Source organism: Hypanus sabinus, chromosome 4, assembly GCF_030144855.1.
Source record: "Hypanus sabinus isolate sHypSab1 chromosome 4, sHypSab1.hap1, whole genome shotgun sequence".
In the NCBI taxonomy this organism is placed as follows: Eukaryota; Metazoa; Chordata; class Chondrichthyes; order Myliobatiformes; family Dasyatidae; genus Hypanus; species Hypanus sabinus.
Genome location: NC_082709.1, coordinates 142,783,940 through 142,803,988, shown reverse-complemented (window position 1 = coordinate 142,803,988; position 20,049 = coordinate 142,783,940). Strand labels below are relative to the sequence as shown.

The window sequence follows — 20,049 nt, the reverse complement described above, 5'->3', positions numbered from 1 at the left end:
AATTTAGTTGCAGTAAATTTACTAAATCAAAAAATACTATCCAGAATGGTTCATAACTGAAGTTATTAAACAAGTCAAGCAGGTTTTAGAATTTCTTAAATAAACTTGGATTAATAGGTGAAAGTTCAATTTAACCACCTGAGTCATTTTTCATGGCCCAACTGATTTTTACTCCATTAATTTCACCTTTGAGCAGATGATCTATCAGTATACTGTAGGTGTGATGATTATTCACCTGTCATACACATTGAGTTCATCCGTTTAAAGCTTCAAGCCACTTAGGAATTTAGAAGCACAAAGTATAGCTTTTGACTTTTGTAGCTTTCTTTTGTGGTTGTCTAAAATTTATTGACATTTTTGGCCTTTCTCTTTGTTCGCAGGGTATTATTTTCTTGTCTAGACTTGAAAGCTTTACCACGATCATTCAAAATGATTTCATAAATGTTCAATTGCAGTGTGAAGATTTGTTTTTCTCCTCACTTGCAAGGCTCCCATCCAGTGTTTGATATATAAAAAAACTATTCTAGTAAGTTAACATAAAACAAACTCAATCTTAATTTTGAGCTCTCCTTTAGACCTGAAGGTAATCAGCATGCAAACGAAGTGATGAAGAGATTAGTTATTTGATTCAGCTTTGTGCTCACTGTTGTTTTCATATTGCGTCTGTCCTACATTTGGTGTGTAGGAAGGATGTATAAAGAAATGTAAAGATAAACACTTCCTCTTAAGGACGAAAGTTATTTGCCTCCTGTGTGGCAAAGAGTGAGTGATTACTGGTTGGAAAGATCTTAATGAAGGGAAACTAAGTAGTTATAAAGTAATTCCAAACACAACTGGAATTCTATAATGAATAGCAAATTCAATACTTATCTTGATAAAATAGAAGCTAACTTGCTTTAAGTAGCATTTACTATGCCAACAGTTCATAATGGCATCAGTCCACAGGCTCATTTCTCCACTTCAAAGAAAATCAGTTGTTAGCTAACCTAAGGAGGTTTGGTCTAACATCAAAGTTTAGCAGTCAAAGAACATCGAAGTTACTCTACTCTGCTCAAGGAAAATAATATTTTAAATGCATACACTTTCACAAAATTATTAATTGGTACAAAAAGGCATGATTTAATATTGACCCATTTATTCTTGACTGAAAACTGTTAAGTGATTCAATGAGCTAAATATTTATTAGCAAAACTGTGCTATAATACCATTTATTATAGACTGTTCAGTCTTTGGCTATCTTTCATTGAAAATTCAGGGCTGTCCTAATCTTTGAAATAGTGCAAATAGTCAAATAAATGGTACATTTAATTGCTCTACGGTTCTAAAAAAATGACCAACAGTATCTGACATTAAAGAATGAACTGTTTTGGTTCATAGGTGATAGGTTTAATCTTTTCTACCTGTAAATGTGTTGCCTTGGATATAAACATTTTGACAGATTGTATTTCCTAAAAAGTAAGTCATTATGTTTAAAGGTATAATTGTAAAAGAAAATGGTAAGAAACAGATGACCCAGTTAACCTGAAAGCAAAGCAACTTACGGTGTCTGCATCGTGATCAGGTACATTAAGGAATGTCCACTTCTTGTCAGAGCTTGACTGGGAAAGCATTACAGCATGTGGCAATAATTGAAGAAAAATACAAAGACATTGCAGAGTGATAGTAAGCAAACAGCATGGCAGTAAAACGAAGGACACCACTGAAAGTCAATTTGCATAAGGACAAGATTTTCAACATTAATACATTTGAAAAGCTATTTGGAATACAAGAGATTCAGTCACATTTCAAAAGTGCAGTTTCTTGTGAAAAGGAAAGGTTTTCTAAAGCAGCATATTAAAGATGCTAACATGATGTCTAAAATGAAATCAAAATGAGCCCATCTTTCTTCTCTTTAAATGTATTCTGAATAGCCCATTAATACTTAACCAATTTACAGTATAAATTAAGAGTTAAATTTGAGAAGGCAAAGCACTAATAACACAACCAAGGGAAAAGTGTTTTGATAATCATTGATAAGGATTTGTTTTGATAATCATTAGCACATTCTGTAGTAGCCACTTGGTTTCTCAGTCTCCTTCTACCAAAAAATACAGACTATGAAATTTCCGATAATTGTTTTAACCTTCTAGCATATATATTTTAATTTAGAACATCTATTTTTATAAACTATTTTTGATGCTGTTTGGGTTTGTTGTACTCGTTCACTAACATGATCTGTATCCAGAGCAGTGATGTAATCCAGCTCATTAATTTTTCATTACATAGTTACGATTGCGTACAGATTAGAAATCTGTGTTTAGAAGACATCAGTATCGTGCATTTATTTAAAAGGCCAATACTGGGAAGCATTTAATCTCATTTCAGGCACAAGTAAAAACATTAAGAACTCTACTGCAGGAGAGTTAAGCACAAAGTAAAGAACCTACTCCAATTTCCAAACTAAGATGTGTGAGTCTAGTGCAGCCAAAGTACAAACAGTTTTGTGCTGAATGAGAATTGCTTTGGAACTGATCAAATAATTAACAGGGGAGACCCTCCCTTTACCACCTGAACGGTTAGTATATCTGAACCATGTTCTAGGACATTAGTGGGCACTACGTAAATCATTAGAGTGATCAACCTACCATAACAATGACTTTATCATTATTAAAGATTAACACAGTAATCTATTGTGAATAGTAAGATTCAATTGATATCACAGACATTAGTTTCAAACTTACTACAGAAAGCCCACTTCCCAGACTGTTTCTCTCATTGTTTGGGCGATACATAGAGACCAAATCATCAATGTCTTCTTCATCAAAGTCATCTTCATCAAGGTAATCCTGTAAGTCATGTCATATAGTGAATATAGGAAAATCACTTTTGATATGACTTTCTGTTTGCAATAAGATGATATGAATTTAAGTTTGTTAGTTAACATTATATGAGAGCAGGGCCAAAAAATGTGACAATCCATTTTAGATTTTCCCATTTAAGGTGGTACATTTGTCTCCCCTGACACAGCCCAATGCAAAATCCTGGTACGAGTAAACAGTGCACTGATGATAGGTGTTCAGAAGCTCGAGTTACTATAGCTGTCATTGTGCCAGAAATAACAGTCAAGGCTAAAGAAGAAAACAGTATCATTTTGCTATTTTCTTTTCATTTGTTAGATTACCAGAAGTTACTTAGGGTAACCTACAAGAAATTTCATACTTGGTAATAATTAGTTAGTAAGGAAAATTATTGACTTTAACCAATATCTATGGAGTTTGCTGTTGAAGTAGTAAGTGCAATAATTTTACCTGGCACACAGTGATCTAAGCAATCTTAACATTTAAGCGAATACTAACGTTTGCATTGAGTCACATACAGATCCAATCCCTGTTAAATTGTTGCATTGATTTTAATTCAGATTGGAACAGATTGCTGGTAATGTTTTTCACATTCATGAGATGAGAGTTTAAGAATATTAAAGAAAATTGTAGCTCACTCAGCGTAAACAGGAGGCTAAATGGGCTTCAGGTGTTCTGACCGACAGCAAGGAGAACAATTTTCCTAACTCTGACCTGATTATTAGCTGGATGCCTGGATAGTTCAGGTGCATCCTTCAGATGGCTGACCACATCACATAATTAACTGCCCATGGTGAATTCAAGCTAAATCTCCGCTCTTTGATGGAGGCTTATGAAGATGTCAAAGTAACTCATAAATTCTAATGAGTAAGAGAACATTTAAAAGTACACGACGAATAAATATGAGTAGCATGTGAGCACACATTCATTTTAGGGAACTGCATCCTCAAATTCTGAATCTAATTCCATCACTTGTATGCATGGTGGTGTCATAACAGAAAAATACTACAACAGAGTTAGAAACATTGCTGTATTGTTGTAGCATAAAATTTCAAAGTGTTTGTACAATTGAAACCCACTTCTAGAAGCAATATTCTGCCAAACAGATCGACACTATGAGGTTCAGCCATGTACTGGTGATTTACTTTGGGAACCCAAGCCACTGCTTATTGAGCTGCTTCAAATAGACCTGGACTATAGACTTTGCCCCTGATAATATGTTATGAAGCATTCTCTCATAATGTATAAAGTTAAAAATATCAAGATACACTAACTTGGTATCTTCATGATTAGAAGGAACAAAAATAGTCAAAAATTACACAAGTGGACAAAGGAAGCACTACTGTCATAAAGAGTCAGCAGGAAAGTCTTATCATTTCTACAATTAGCTGTTCAAGTCACTTTAAAAACAATTGAGTATAATGAGGAATTTGGTTACTCCAGATAGGAAATTATACCAGTATATAAAGAAGTTTTAAGTGAAACTGTTTTTTGATTGATAATAGGATATCAAGGGAATTAAAATGGTGCATCCCAGAAGTCGTTATATTCCCAGGTGACAATGTTTTTAGTTCCATGGTTTCTAAATTAAGATTTTCTTTGAAAGTCAATTATTTTATTCTATAGAAAAACTATCTTGCAGTAATCATGAGGTTATAAGACATTTGTACATGAATGAGTAATCTGTTCAACTGACCGTGGCTTCATTGAGACCTCTAGGGACGGATTTACATCTGAGGCTGATTGAGTCCTCAATCCCGGATGCACAGGATCCACTCAAGTCCAACTCAGATCTGCTTCGATCTGTCCCAAAGCAATCATAATATTAATAGGTAAATCATGATTGTCCTGATTGTCAACTCCCTTTCCCCCACAGTCTTATACAGTTATGCCAAAAAAGCACTCATATCTGACAGTATTCGCTTTATGCAAAATCTGTAAGTCAGTACAGGTATATACATTGATTCTTTTACATATATGTTTCTCAGGATGTCTGTAACAGTTTCCTGCACCAAATCATTGTGGCTCTGCAGATGAGTTAAGTTGCAGGTTTTTGCAATTACTTTGGCCAGACTAGAAAAGCTGTTTTAAAAGCTTTTCTATGTATGTGTGTTCTAAATTGGATCAACTGGCATTTGGATGAAGTTAGGTCTTCAGTCTTTCCCAGGCCATGGCTAGGTTGATCATGTTGCAAGACTGTTCTCAAGTAAAGGAAATACTTGTGGTAAGTGTGTGATTACTGTTAAACTTCCAATTATTCTTTCATTTCTCCCAAAGTCCTGTCTGTATTGCTTGTGAAACGAGTTAATTTTCTTAATATACACTAATAGAGTAGTATTTTGTTTAATGACAAGTTTAAATGCACCACTTGTAATTCTCTAATCATTAACATGTGGGCTTGAGTGGTTAGGGCTATCTTTAGTAACATTGGCTGGAAGTCAATGTTCCAAGTCATGTGGGAGCTGGTTGAATCGATTAATTTATTCTGGCTGGAGGTCTGCGACCAGTGGTATTCAACAGAGATCCAAACTGGGACCTCTGCTGTGCATGTTTTATATAAATGATCTGGAGTTAGTAAATTTGCAGATAATATGAAAATTGGTGGTGGTGAGGCAGATAGTGCAGGACTGGAAAATGGATATAGATCAATTGTAGATATGGGTGGAAAGATAGCAGATGAAGTTTAATCCGACCAAACGTGAAGGATTGAACTTTGAGAGACAACATGTAAAGAGCCAGTACACTGTTAATGGCAAGAGCCTTAACAGTGTTGATATGTAGAGGGATCTTGGAGACCATGTCATGGCTTCCTGAAAGTGTTTGCACAGGTTGATAGAGTGGTAAAGATGACATATAGCATGCTTGCTTTCATAAGTCAAAGAATTGAGTTCAAGAGTCAGGATGTTATGTTGCAGTTTTATGAAATTTTAGCTAGGCTGGATCTGGAGTATTTCATTCAGTTATGGCTGTCTCATTATGGGAAGGACGTCCAGGATTTGGAGAGAATGCAGAAGAGGTTTACCAGGATTGCTGTGTAGACTAAAGGGTATGTGCTACAAGGAGAGCTTGGGACTGCAGCACCTACTACGGGTTACTGTACTTTTTAAACATTTTTTAAGATCGCAAGACCCTGCTGGATATTAAGTACTTAAGTAGTCCTGACCTATCCCATCAGCGAGTTGCTGGTTGGTAGAGAAACTGAAGGACCTGAACTTGGTGCAGATCACGCTGAAGCATTAGAGTCATCAGTGCACGAAGGCGGTGTGCTGTCTAACAGCCAGTCACTTCTTTTGTGATCACAAAACTCTGTTGGACATTGTTGACATGGGATGTTGCAAGACCATTTCACTGACTTAATGGCGGACAGCCTCAGATGTAGCAAGGACTCGGCCTCAAGCTGCTGTGTCTCCTCTTCACAGCCACCAGGAGATGGGTGTCAGAGGCGGTGTAGCGTGGAGTCGCTACTGCCCTACGTTCACTTGGCAGAAGACAAGCTGCATTGGGTGTGACTGCAGACTTCTGCAACTTTCGTCAACTCAGGGTCCTGGACTATATTTCTTCTGTGTGCCGCTGTGTTTTACTGATACCTAATATGTGCTATATGTGCCTTGTGCTCTGTGTGACTGTCGGTTCTGCCTTGCACCTCGGCCCCAAAGCAATACTGCTTTGTTTGGTTGATTTCATGGATATTCACATTGGCTGAATAACAATTAAACTTCACTTTGACAAACTTGTCTTCTCTGGAGTGGAGAGATATGATAGAGGTGTATAATATTATGAGATACATAGATAGAGGAGACGGCCAGTATCTTTTTCCCTGGGTTGAAATGTCTAATACTACAGGCATGCTTTCAAGGTTAGAGGGAGTAAATTCAAGAGAGATGAGCAGGGCAAATACGGTGGGGATATTCATTAGACTCTTAGAAAGGCAATTGAATGTGCAGGAAACAGAGGATATAGATGTTGTGTAGGGATTCGTTTTGTTGGGTACTTAACTAATAATTTAACTAGTTCGGCACAATATTATGTTCCTGTGCTATACTGCTCTGTTTTATATTTTAGTGTTGTGGGCAAGGTTACAGTCTGTTTACAATCATTGTACTTCCTAGGTAAAGTAGTGAAGAAGAGTAACATTGCTTTGAGAGGAAGAAGAGGCATTTTGTTATACTGTGGGTAGAAAATGAAGCTAGTATGTAAAGATAATTTTGTCTTCGGTGAAACTATTTCCTGGAAAATATGTTAGAGCAGCTTTCTGGAAATAAGTACTGTCCTGACAGTTAAAAATATCACAAGTAATTGATCTAAAAGAATATAGCCATGACGCAGACCAGAATGGTTAACACTGCACTTACTCCTTTCCAAGCCCTTTTAAAGATTGCAAAGGCACCATATAAAGGAAATTATCCACCCATCACATCTTCCAACCCAGTTAAGGAGTGGAAATTTCATTGAATAACTGAATATTTTGTTAATTTATTTCAGCTATTTTCAGCTTGAGGTATAGGAGGCTCAAGTCCCACACCTTCAGGTTCAGGAACAGTTTTTACCCCTCAACCATCGGGCTCTTGATTGAGAAAGGGGATATTTTTACTCACCCTGACACTAAACTGATTTCACACCCATGGACTCACTTTTAAGGACTCTGCAACTTGTGTTCTCGATATTATTTATTTATCGTTTTTTTTTCATATTTTCATTTTGTTGTGTTTACACAATGACTGTTTTTCCATCTTTATCGTGTGCACTTTTTCATTGATTCTATTGTGTTTCTTTGCACTTACTGGGAATGTCCACAAAAAAGTGAATTTACTTTGAATCGCTTAGAATCTCAGCCTTCAGCTATGCGAGCATCAGTTAAGAATCATGGCATAGTCATGCACAAACCTGATGAAATTGAATATTTTGAAATTTCTATTGTAGGCAGATTGTGCTTTCCCCTGGACAGGCCCTCAGTCACACTGTTACTAATTGATAACGAGTCAATACTTTCTGTAGATCTTGCCTGGAATCAAAGCATAACGTATAAATTAGAGCAAAACTATATTTTTGAAAGAACTTTTTGATAAAAATATTTTGTTTAAACTCTTTTAAAAGTCAGAATGATAGTGCTTAACAGATGAGAAGTGTGTCTTTTTAAACTTAAAAACATGCTTTCAACATATAGGGAATTGTGTGGAATATGCATCACGGATGGAGTACTCAAGTTCCCAAACTTAGCAAAGATTTCTGTAGTCAGACAATTTTACCATTTAAGGCCCTCTGACCTGCTGTAGAAGTAACATGGGCAGATATTCATATTGGTCATTGTGTGAGGTAACAGTTCCCTTGGGCAGCTGGAATATCCAAAGTGGCGGGAGGCGAGAAAAACAGCTCAAACTGATTGCTGTCATCTGTCTATTAAATATTTTCATTTACTTTGCTTTACAATTTGTAATACTGTTTTTCTCAATTCACAATCATAAGAATTTCAACGCAAATAAGATTCAGATTTTTTGCAGCCCCATTTCATGACCTAATCCAGACACCTCATCTTCTTCTACACAAGCCCCATTCTTCCATTTCACTTTTGAATCAGCAATTAAATTGATGTGTTCCAAATCAGTAGCAAAACATGTGCTTATGTTATTTTTTGAGGGGCAAGGAATGTTTGTATAGGTAATTTTTTTTCCTCAAATGCAATATTTCCAAAAACATTAATTATCTTCCACCAAGAAGTAGATTAATACAACATTGCATTTACTACTTACCTGGCAAATACCTAATTAAAATCTGATATCAAAGCATTGATTTCACAGTTATACATAATATACACTAATGCAGGAACAGTAGTAACATCCATCAAGGCAATAGAGCTTATGAAAATTTTAATGAAGAATTAATCTGCATGCTTAACAAGACTGGATTTAATTTTCTTTAATTATATTCTCAATGTGAAGTTTTGGAACAAAGATGTTCAATTTACCTTCTTCCCATAATCTGATACAAGACTTTGTTTACTGGACGCTGGTGAGATCTGTGGTACCGGTGTAGCCATCCTGCTGTGATTAACAAACAGAAATGACTGTCAGCGACTACTTGAATTGTGCTGGCCTCGATCGTAAATGAGGAAGCCAAAAGACAGCTTGGTAACACTACAAGCCAAGCTCCAGCTTTTACAGAGTTTTACTTTTGAGGAAGGATTTTTAGAGACTTTGGCTTGCTGTGCAGTGAAATGGCACACTTTCTATACCTGTGACATGCACCGAGTGCAATCCTGGTAGCTGGAGCTGTACACCAGCATTTCAATACAATACAGATTCTGCCTGATATTTAATATGAAAACTGCTGATCATACAGGTCTACATGTACACTGTTGTTTTGGCATTCTCTATCAACCTGCTGCTCCAAGTGTTCTGTAAACAAAGTTTAACGCTGCCTGTCCAACTTCTAAATACAAATGATAAATATTGAGTCTGTTGTAACCTCCCATAGAAATCTCGAGCATTCTCTTCAGATAATCCAATTCATTTTAAAATAAGCTCAGAAATTTTTACTCTGTTCACTGCCCAATTATCCCAGGTATTAAATTGTTTTACATGTAAATGTGCTTCCTTGAATTTGTCTCAAATGCAATACACCTTTTACTATTTTAGCCTCCCATCCTGCATTGGTGGTTTAACTTAGGACTCAAGACTAGCATTTTCCATAGTATCTGAAATACCACAGTATACATTTGCACTTTCCTGGAACCTGTTTGGCATCACTGGAAAGTTATCAGGACTGTAATCTGCATCCCTACTCTCATGAAGCATAGAAACATAGAAATCTACAGCGCATCATAGGCCCTTCAGCCCACAATGTTGTGCTGACCATGTAACCTACTCTAGAAACTGTCTAGAATTTCCCTACCACATAGCCCTCTATTTTTCTAAGCCCCATGTACCTATCTGAGAGCTTCTTAAAAGACCCTATTGTATCCGCCTCTACCACCTTTGCTGACAGTGCATTCCACACGTCCACCACCCTCTGTGTGAAAAACTTACCCCCTTGTACCTGCTTCCAAGCACCTTAAAACTGTGCTCTCTCGCTAAGGCCATTTCAGCCCTGGGAAAAAGCCTCTGGTTATCCCATCAATGCCTCTCATCATCTTGTACACCTCAATCAGGTCACCTCTCATCCTCTGTTGCTCCAAGGTGAAAAGGCCAAGTCCACTCAACCTATTCTCATAAGGCATGCTCCCCAATCTAAGCAAAATTCTTGTAAATCTCCTCTGCACTGTCTCTATAGTATCCACATCCTTCCTGTAGTGAGGCGACCATAACTGAACACAGTACTCCAAATGGGGTCTAACTAAGGTCTTATAAAGATGTAACATTACCTCACAGCTCTTGAACTCAATTCCATAGTCGATGAAGGGCAACACTTTCCTCTACATTCTTAACACTGTCAACCTGCACAGCAGCTCTGAGTGTCCTATGGACTCGGACCTCAAGATCTTGCTGATCCTCCACACTGCCGAGAGACTCACCATTAATATTATATTCTGTCTTCAAATTTGACCTTCCAAAATGAACCACTTCACACTTATCTGGGTTGAACTCCACCTGCCACTTCTCAGCCCATTTCTGCATCCATTTCTGCACTGAAACCTCAGACAACGCTCCAGACCACCCACAACACCCCCAATTTTTGTGTCATCAGCAAACTTATTAACCCATCCTTCTATATCCTCATCCTGGTCAATCATAAAGATCACAAAGGTCATCACTGGTCACCGTCCTCCATGTAGAATTTGAGCCACCCACAACCACCCTTTGCCTTCTGTGGTCAAGCCAATTCTTGATCCACAAAGCAAGGTCTCCTTGGATCCCATGCCTCTTTACTTTCTGAATGAGCCTCACATGGGGAACCTAATCAAATGCTTTACTGAAATCCATATACACTACATCCGCTGCTCTACCTTCATCAATGCTCAGCTTCTGCACTTATGAGCATCTTCATGCTGAATCCCTGAATAATGTTCTGAGAGACCATGAAGCAAATGATACAAATACTATTTATTTCAGCTTTTGAACAACTATTTAAATACCCCCAAGTCAAGTTTATAGCTTTCACCCAGTACAGAAATATCCTCGTCCAAAGTAATGTCAATCAGTACCTTGCCCCTCAACTGTTCTGCATTCTTTCTTTCCACTGCCAGCAAAATTAAGTGGCCCTCAATTAGTTCTAGTTTTACCCATTTATTTACATGTCAGCTATTATTAGGGAATCAGAATCAGATTTATTATTACTGACATATGTTTTGAAATATTGCTGGCAATGGAAAGGACGAATTGTACCTAAGTCTGCAGAATGTTTGGAGGACAAGGTACCGATTATTATTACTTTGATTAGGAATATTCCTGTACTGGTTGAAAGCTATAAACCTGACTAGAATGTTGTTATATAGTTGTGGAAAAGATCAGAGAGAAACTAATTACTTTTTTCTTAAAGCTCTCTTTCAGAAACCTGAACAAAGATTTTAAATGTGGAGGGCTCATAGGCAAGAGGGATGAAGATTTTAAAAAATATAATATGAAGTAAGGTGTCTGTGAAGAACTGGTGCAGTGCCCAAATGGTACCAATAGGATGTTATGTGGCCACAGGCTGGCCAGAAATAAGGGAGGAGGAGGAGACTCTGACAGCTCAAGTGGCCATAGAGAAAGGGGAAAGGATTTGGAGGCTGGTTCTAATCTCAAGTGAAGAGGGGGAAATTAGCAGAAATGGGAGAGATACTAGTTTTATTAGTTTAAGCTAAGAATCAACTTTTTGCTATACCTTAGGTCCATCCCAGATTCCATGCAAATTCCACACAACCAGCACTATTCACTGTGTGATTACATGAGCTTCCTGCTACATCCCAAAGGTGTGTATTTTTAGATTAATTAGCTACCCTAATTTGCCTCCAGTCTAGATGCCTCCTGGTAGATGTGTTGATGAGAATGTGGGGAGAACAGAAAACAATTAGCATGGGCTTAATATAACATGGATGCCTAATGGTTGGCACAAACCTGGTGAGGAGGATGGCCTATCTCCATGGCACCTCTCCTCTGTGACTATTATAATGTTACTTAATCATTAAGTTCACCAATACAAAGAAAGTTAATACATCATAATGAAAATAAAGCCAATTTTTCATTCTGTTTTGGCTTGGCCTTTTTTGTAGAGAAGGTAACTTTAATGTATTCCTCTGCTTATTAAGGCAAAGGAACATTATGCCTTTTCAAAAATACAAAATCATACATTCAAATGGAAAATTTCAATATTTATAATCAAACATTTTTATTAATTCTAAGTTTGCAATCAGGAATTCTGTTTTATTATTGACAATTAGTCAGTTTATTTAGTACTGGCCTCCATCTGGTGAACTCCTAATTAGAGATAGATCATATTAAGCAACGCTACCAGGATGTTAATTTACAAGAGTTCTAAGAAATAACTTCCACTCCTTAAACAGACCAATCTACACCATCAGTAATTGCATGGGTGTCAATTAAAAATTATATATCCTGAAGAATCAAAGTCACTAACTTTAATGTTCACTCCACAAACACTATCTGTACAACACATGGAAATGCAATTACCGACATGGAGTGAAAAGAAAAGTCTCTTAAGGACTATTCTATCAAAGACAATACACAAGTCACTTCAAAAATGGATAATATTACCAATGGGGATCAAAAAAATTTTGACTGACATTCAAAAATTTATAGAAGTAGATGGCACTGCTAATATGGAAGAAAAGAGTTGGGTAGGGGAGTTTTCCAGAAAGGTTTAGAAAAATGCAGGAGGGAAAATTCATAAGGTTTAAAATTTTTGTTTTAGGTTTTCAATGATTAACCTCAAATCTACTTCCTGATAGATTGGCCAGGCTGCATTAAGACTGCCCTTTACTATCTGCCACAAATAAAACTTTGTTTTCCCTAGCAATTAGCATGGAACAGCATTGATGGGCTAAGTAAACATACAAGTACAGAAAATAAACATCTGCTTGATCATTACAGCCACTTTCTCTAGATATCAATTGAAAGAAGACTTCATACTTAGAGCATAAGATAGGAGCAGAATTAGCCATCGAGTCTGCTGTGCCACTTGATCATGGCTGATTTATTTTCCCTCTCCACCCTATTCTCCTGCCTTCTCACCATAATCTATCAACATCCACATTAAATACACCTAATAACTTGGACTCCACAGCTGTCTGTGGCAATGAGTTCTACAGATTAACCGCCCTTTGACTAAAGGAATTCCTCCTCATGTCTGTTCTAAAGTGAGGGATTTGATTAGATTATCTACGCCTTGAACCTGGCTGTGAATCTACTTTAATACTAACTCACTTGTTCCATATTGTCACGTGTGAAAGGCTAAGCTGATGCTTTGAGGTTTGAAGTGGATGCTTGCGTTTGTCATAAAATTACTCATGTTCCAATGAAACAATACTGCCATTGTCACCTTTTCCCATCTCATTCCATTGAGGAATGGTAAAGGTAATCTTTTGTTTTGGGGTACAGTTTTAACAATGCTACTTAAGGGTGGCACAGTAGTGTAGAGGTTAGCACAATGCTTTACAGTACAGGTGACTTGGGTTCAATTCCCGCCACTGCCTGTATGTTCTTCGGGTGAGTTGGTTTCCTCCCAGTCCAAAGATATGCCAGTTTGGTTAATTAGTCATTGGAAATTGTCCCATGATTAGGCTAGGATTAATTTGGGGAATTCCTGGACAGTGTGGCTCAAAGGACCTATTCAGCTCTGTATCTCAATAAAATAAAATGAGATTTTAAAAAAATACACTAGAAAACCAGTGAAGAATAAAAATTATGATTTCATAATCTGGAACAAGCTCAACAAACTCAGTTACCTCCACTATGACTGAGAGGACGTGTCATGCAAAGTTTTAAAGCATAACACATAAATCAGGTCAAAACAAGCCACTCATTTTGGTCAAGATTAGGAGACGGAAACTGAAAATTGAGATGAATGGATTGGCGAAAATAATAATTAAATTGATTTTCACAGAAATTAAGCTTTAAGAAGACCTTTGATGAAAAAGATCAAAACCGATAAATGTACAGTATATAAAATAACAATGTCAAAATGACCATACACAAAGAAACAATAATCCTATTGCTATGGAAAAAGAGCAACAATAATGATCAACAGTGGGCAGAGAGAGAGGAGTTTTGGTGGAGAAACAATCGTTAAATTTTTTGGATGTTCAATGGGGAGGAGGCAGATGAATCGGTGTACAATTGTTAAATCTATCAGCAGTGTAAGGTAGCATCTGAGACAGCTTAGAGCACCTTGAGCAGTTTGACTATATCAGTGAGGTGTTTCTCAAACACGCAGGCAACAAAAATTTTCATAACCTACTCATCATGCTCAGTCTTAATGATTTCAAAGCCGAGAGAATCACACACATCACAATAGCACTGATGGAACTGTTTGGTCCTACACACAGTAGACTAAAGATTGGAACAGTCTGTTGTCACTTGCTAGTTATTCCTATTGGAAAATTATCTGTAGGTGGACAAATAAGCTGACATGTTCTAGTCTGCCATACAAAAGTTTTGAGGCATACAAGCAGCTAACAAAAAAAAAGCAGCTGTCAGTAGCAAAACAGTCTTTCTCCTACACTGGTTAGCAACTGTCAATTAAGGAAGACAATCCAAGATAATTTTGAGTTAAGGTTAAATTCTTTTGAATAACTAACTGAAGAATGTATTTTGTACTTCTACAAATTATCAGTTATTGTTGTCAAATTGGTTCCTGGTGTAAAAATATTGTTAATAATGAAATGCCCATTTTAAAATACTGATATTTAATAACATTTTTAAAATTAATTATTTTTAAATTTAAAAAATGTCAGATTGAAGTTTAAAACACAAAAATACAACTACGGATGCTGTGGATCAAAGAAGACGAACACAACGCTGGAAGAACTCAGCAGGTCAGGCAGGATCCGTGAGAAAAGAGTAGCCAACGTTTCGGGCCGAGACTGTTCATCAGACCATTCCTGGTCTGAACAGTGTTGTGTTCAGATTGAAGTTTAATTCTTTGGTGTATATTGTAAAACATTTAATTAATGGAAGAAACATATGCCCTTCATCTTCAAGTGAAAATCCAGAAGGGATACTTGTTAGAACAACACATACAAGATGCTGGAGGAACTCAGCAAATCAGACAGTATCCATGTAGAGGAATAAACAGTCAATGTTTCAGACCAAGACCCTTCACCAGGACTGGAAAGGAAGGGTCAGAAAGCCAGAATAAGAAAGTGGAAGGAGGGTCAGAGCACACGATGGCAGGGATGAAGTATTCACAGAAGGCAAAGCTCACTGAACCACCAAAGAGAAAATTTAATCTTCTCAAGGTTGTCATTTATTTTCCATTTTATGATCATGCTGTACATGAGCATTTGCATCATCAGCAGGGGAATTCTGCTCCAGTCAGTCAGATCTTTGATGTTATACATAACTGGGGAAAAATAAAGCAGTTATTCTGTACAACAGAATACATTTTTGCAATCCATTTTACATTATAAAATGCCAGTTGTCTCTGTACTTTTTAGGGACCTCTGTAAATGTCAGTTTCTGAGGCAAACTAAGATATGGCAGCAGAATATGATCTCCAGACCATTATCAGCCAAAGTCAACCAGGTAAGACAAACAACAGCCTGCAATATCCCAGAGGACACCAAGGTCGCTTTTAAAAAATGTTAATTCATTACCTGCCAGAGTGAGCTGAAGAATATATGCTTTCCATTTCAAAATCTGAGCCTGTATAGCCATTGCTTCTTCCATCCTCTGTATCTAGCCCCTGATCACTCAGTGCCTTCAGGTTAGATTTGGCCCGTTTTCTGTCAAAAATGAAACTGTCATTGAGAAAGCAGCACAATTTCATTGTCCATAATTATAACAGAGGATTGGGGTATGGGTCATGTGTTTTGAGTTAATTTCTTTAATGCATTTTTCAAAGTCCTTTGCATTTGGAGGGATTGAATACCGCTCCTTTTATCAGGAAGTGCAGTAGTCAGATCTGGAATAATCCCAATATCAAAGCAAGCCTTCACTGCGAATAGCTGGTGTAGCTCCAGGCAAACAACTGTGCTCACTCCATCTTCCCACTGTCTTAACAGTGATAGAGTTCCTCTTGTCCTTACCTACCACACCATGAGCTCCCATGTTCAACACACCATTCTCTGCCGCTTCCACCATCTCCAAAGGGATCGTACCACTAAACACATCTTTACCTCTGACCCCCTCTCCACTTTCCACAGGGGTTGCTCCCTCCGCAATTCCCTTGTCCGTTTATCTCCTCACTAATCTCCCTCCTGACACTTATCCCTGCAAGCAGCTTAAGTGTTACACGTGCCCATTCACCTCTCCCATCTCCATCCAGGTCCCAAACGGTCCTTTCCAGGTGAGGCAACGCTTCACCTCTGGATCTGCAGGGGTTGTCTATTGTGCCACTGCTCGCCATGTGGCCTCCTCTACATTGGTGAGACCCATCATAAATTGGGGGAGCACTTTGTCGAGTACTTCCACTCCATCCGCCAAATGTGTAGCTTTCTGGTGGCAAGACATTTTAATTCTAATTCCTATTCTCATTCCGACATGTGGCCTCTTGTGCCAAGATGAGGCTGCCCTCAGGGTGGAGAAGCAACACCTGATGTTCCATCTGGGTAGCCTCCAACCTGATGGCATGAATATTGATTTCCTCTTCTGGTAAGGTATTTTCCCCCCTCCCCCTCCTCCCTTCCTCACTTTGGCCTTTACCTCTTCTCATCTGCTTATCACCTCCCCCCTGTTCCACTCTTCCTTCCCTTTCTCCTATTGTCCACTCTCCTCTCCTATCAGATTGCTTTTTCTCCAGCCCTTTATCTTTCCCACCCATTTGGCTTCAGCTGTCACGTTCTAAATAACCTCACCCTCTCCTCCCACCCTTTTATTCTGGCGTCTTCCACCTTCTATTTCAGTCCTGATGAAGGGTCTTGGCCTGAAACATTGACAGTTTTTTTATTTCCATAGATGTTGTCTGACCTGCTGAGTTCCTCTACCATTTTGCAGGTGTTGCTTTGAATTTCCAGCATCTTCAGACTTCTTATGTTTAACCCCGATTTAATCCTAGCCTAACCACAGGACAATTTACAATGACCGATTAACCTAGCAACCAGTACATCGTTGGACTGTGGCAGGAAACCAGAGCAGCCACAGGAAATCTACATGGTCACATAGAATTGAAGGTGGGTCTCCTGTACTGTAAAGTGTTGTTTTAGCCACCATGCTACCGGGCCACCAGATGCAATTCACCTTTCAGTGAGTGTGGACAAACAATAAAATGTTCCTAAATTCACAACTAAATAGTTGACATCAAGTCCTATTCTTGCAATATTGTAGTATACAGAATTTATAGCACACAAACAACTCAGACCAAATGCAAACTAAAAATCCATAACTATGTACAATAGTTTCATGTTCAATTGCAACAGCACAATGTTGAGATACGATAAAGAAATAAGGTCTTATTAAAACAAAAACTTTTTCTTGGGGGAGGGGCAATTACTGATTCAATTTAATAAGCAACTTGAAGATTATTTTTCTGCAAGTGTACCTAATGGCTATCTAGAAAGAAAAGTACACTGGGGTTAGCAGGTTGCCAGACTCAATCTTGTGTGAAATTATTTTAGACACAAAAGAACCTGCAGATGCTGGGACACAACACACACAAAATGCTGGAGAAAAGTGAAGATTCTGGATAACCTGTTTGCAAATGTATGGCCAGAGAATATATTTGGTTTGCTGCCTCTGGAGTTTGTTCATTGACTTGGACTGAAAATTTCCTTTTGCATTAGAACCAGTAAATGGCTTGCTAAAACCATACGTGAAGAGCAGTCATTTAGGCGAGCTTCTGGAAAGCATGCAACGAACTGCAGTTACCATGAGTCAGATCATAAAGGATAAATAATACATTTTAAAAAACTGTTTTTTCTGCTCAGTAGCACAAGCAGTTCAGCCAATGTGCACAACTCTCACCCAATAATAAATCTAGTTAATTTAATAATATACCTCCCTCTCTGAAGGTGAATTAAAGCAGAAAATGTATATTACATTAGAGTAACTCCATATAGTTACTCTATTACATACTTCAACTTTTTAAATGCATCTGGAACTGCTTTCTTCTCATTTCTGGGTACTGTGGACGACTTTAACATTTCCTCCGTGTTTTTCTGCCGTGCTTTTCCCTTTGATTGCTCAGACTTCGTTTCTAGTAAGACCAAAAAGAGAGGACTGCATTTCTATTGCACTGAAAATAATCTATATGTAGTTTTCAGAGAATGTCACAAATATTTAACAATAAGTAAGTCATTTATTTTGATCATTACTTGGAAACTGGAGTTTTAAAATATTTTTCATACACACAAGAACGCAAATAAAAAGTTTCTGTTGATATACTCCAATTCAGGGTTCCAGAATATACTCCAGTTCATATACTCCAGTTGCTATACTCCAGTTCAGGGTTCCAGAATATATGGTTGATCGTATATTCCACTGTACATCTCATCTGAGTTTTTATAACCATTAGTGTATAGTTCTATTGTTTTATTAGGGAGCTGCTAAAGTGCATCCAACTTCAATGTGCCTGACAACTACACAAAGATTCCCATAAAGCTGTAAGATTCCAGTGTCACACAGAAGATTAAAGAATGTTTGCTATGTGGTGTGTTTCTTAATTCTGCACATCAAAACCTCTTCATAATTAGTAACAGTTGAACATCATTGAACACTATTCTCTTGACACACACTCAGTGGCCACTTTATTCCGTCCTGGAGAGAAACCCATGGTGGTTTTCAGCTGCCCTGGCTCATCCACTTCAAAGTTCGACAAGTTGTGCATTCAGAGATGCTTCCCTGCACACCTCTGCTGTAATGTGTGGTTACTTGAGTTAGTGTCATCTTCCTGCCAGCTTGGACCAGTCTGGCCATTCTCCTCTGACCGTTCACTCACAGAACTGCTGCCCACTGGATTTTTTCCCCACCCTTTTCTGTAAACTCTATAGACTTGTGAGAGAAATTCACAGGATATCTGTGGTTTCTGAGATACTAAAACCACTCTCTGGCCTCAGCAATCATTCCCTTGTCAAAGTCATTTTGTCCCCCTTCTGGTGCCTGGTCTGATCAACAACTGAACCTCTTGACCATGTCTGCATGCTTTTATACATTGAGTTGCTGCCACATGATTGGCTGATTAGATATTTGCATTAACGAGGTGCTCTGTGTACCTAATAAAGTGGCCACTGAAAATAAATGCCAGATGCTGAAAATGTGAAATTAAAAAATACTTAATGCTGGAAGCACTCAGGTTAGGCAGCATCTGCAGAGGGAGAAACAGAGTTAATCTGTTAGTCCTGAGACCTGTCATTAACTCTGTTTTCCTTTCAATAGATGTTACTTAACTTGCTAGGAGTATCCAGTATTTTTAATTATCTTCTTGGCGGAATGATGTAAATCTCATCCACTCCAGTCTAATGTTTAGCCATGTTTTTTTTCTTCCAAACATATGTACTCAAAACCCAGCCTGGGAAAATAAAAGACTTGTAAGCCATAATACCCTCCTATATTTCAGGACAGCTCCAAAGTCAGGCTTGACTGTTGTGTCCTGATGACTGGAGGAAACTGCTGGCGAGCAGGCAGTGTGGGTAAGGAACAGGATTGACTTGGATAACGTTCGGAGGTATTATTAAACTGCAGGTATCTAGAAAGGTTAAAGTTAGACAATGAATCAAGCATTTGAAGAACATTGACAGACATGCTTAGCTTAATTTTGGAACTCAACATGTACCAATAAATGAGTGATTCTCACTATTTAATGAAAAGACTTGTCTTGGGGAATAGGGCTAGCAACAAATGAGCATGCCAAGCCCAGAGGCTCACACAGCTATTGACCATATTTCCTCTGACTCTGCTGTATTTGCTTCAACAGCAGATGTCACCTTGGTACCTTTCTTTATTATTAACTGCGGCTTCCCCTTTACTGCTGTGTGGCTAGAGCAGCCCTCAGATGCATCCCATTTATTTCCTGGACTTCTGCTCATGCCTTTCATCTGGGACCCCCACTTTCCACCAGACTTGCCTCTAATTTTTTTTAATCAGACCAACCATTGCTCTGAGCAGGCAGGCTTTACGTGGCCTGTAAA

The 20,049-nt window shown here is 38.0% G+C and overlaps 1 protein-coding gene across 2 annotated transcripts in view; it reads right to left on the bottom strand.

The window, feature by feature from the left end:
* Positions 1-20,049, bottom strand: part of sytl5 (synaptotagmin-like 5) — a 182,020-nt gene that overhangs the window by 22,567 nt on the left and 139,404 nt on the right. For both annotated transcript variants that reach the window (XM_059968237.1, XM_059968236.1), the window contains 6 exons: positions 17,999-18,119; positions 15,583-15,711; positions 8,800-8,875; positions 7,722-7,839; positions 4,534-4,640; positions 2,721-2,825 (listed from right to left, as the gene is read on the bottom strand). In XM_059968237.1, the coding sequence (XP_059824220.1) occupies positions 2,721-2,825; positions 4,534-4,640; positions 7,722-7,839; positions 8,800-8,875; positions 15,583-15,711; positions 17,999-18,119 (656 nt within the window). The remainder of the gene's footprint in view (positions 1-2,720; positions 2,826-4,533; positions 4,641-7,721; positions 7,840-8,799; positions 8,876-15,582; positions 15,712-17,998; positions 18,120-20,049) is intronic.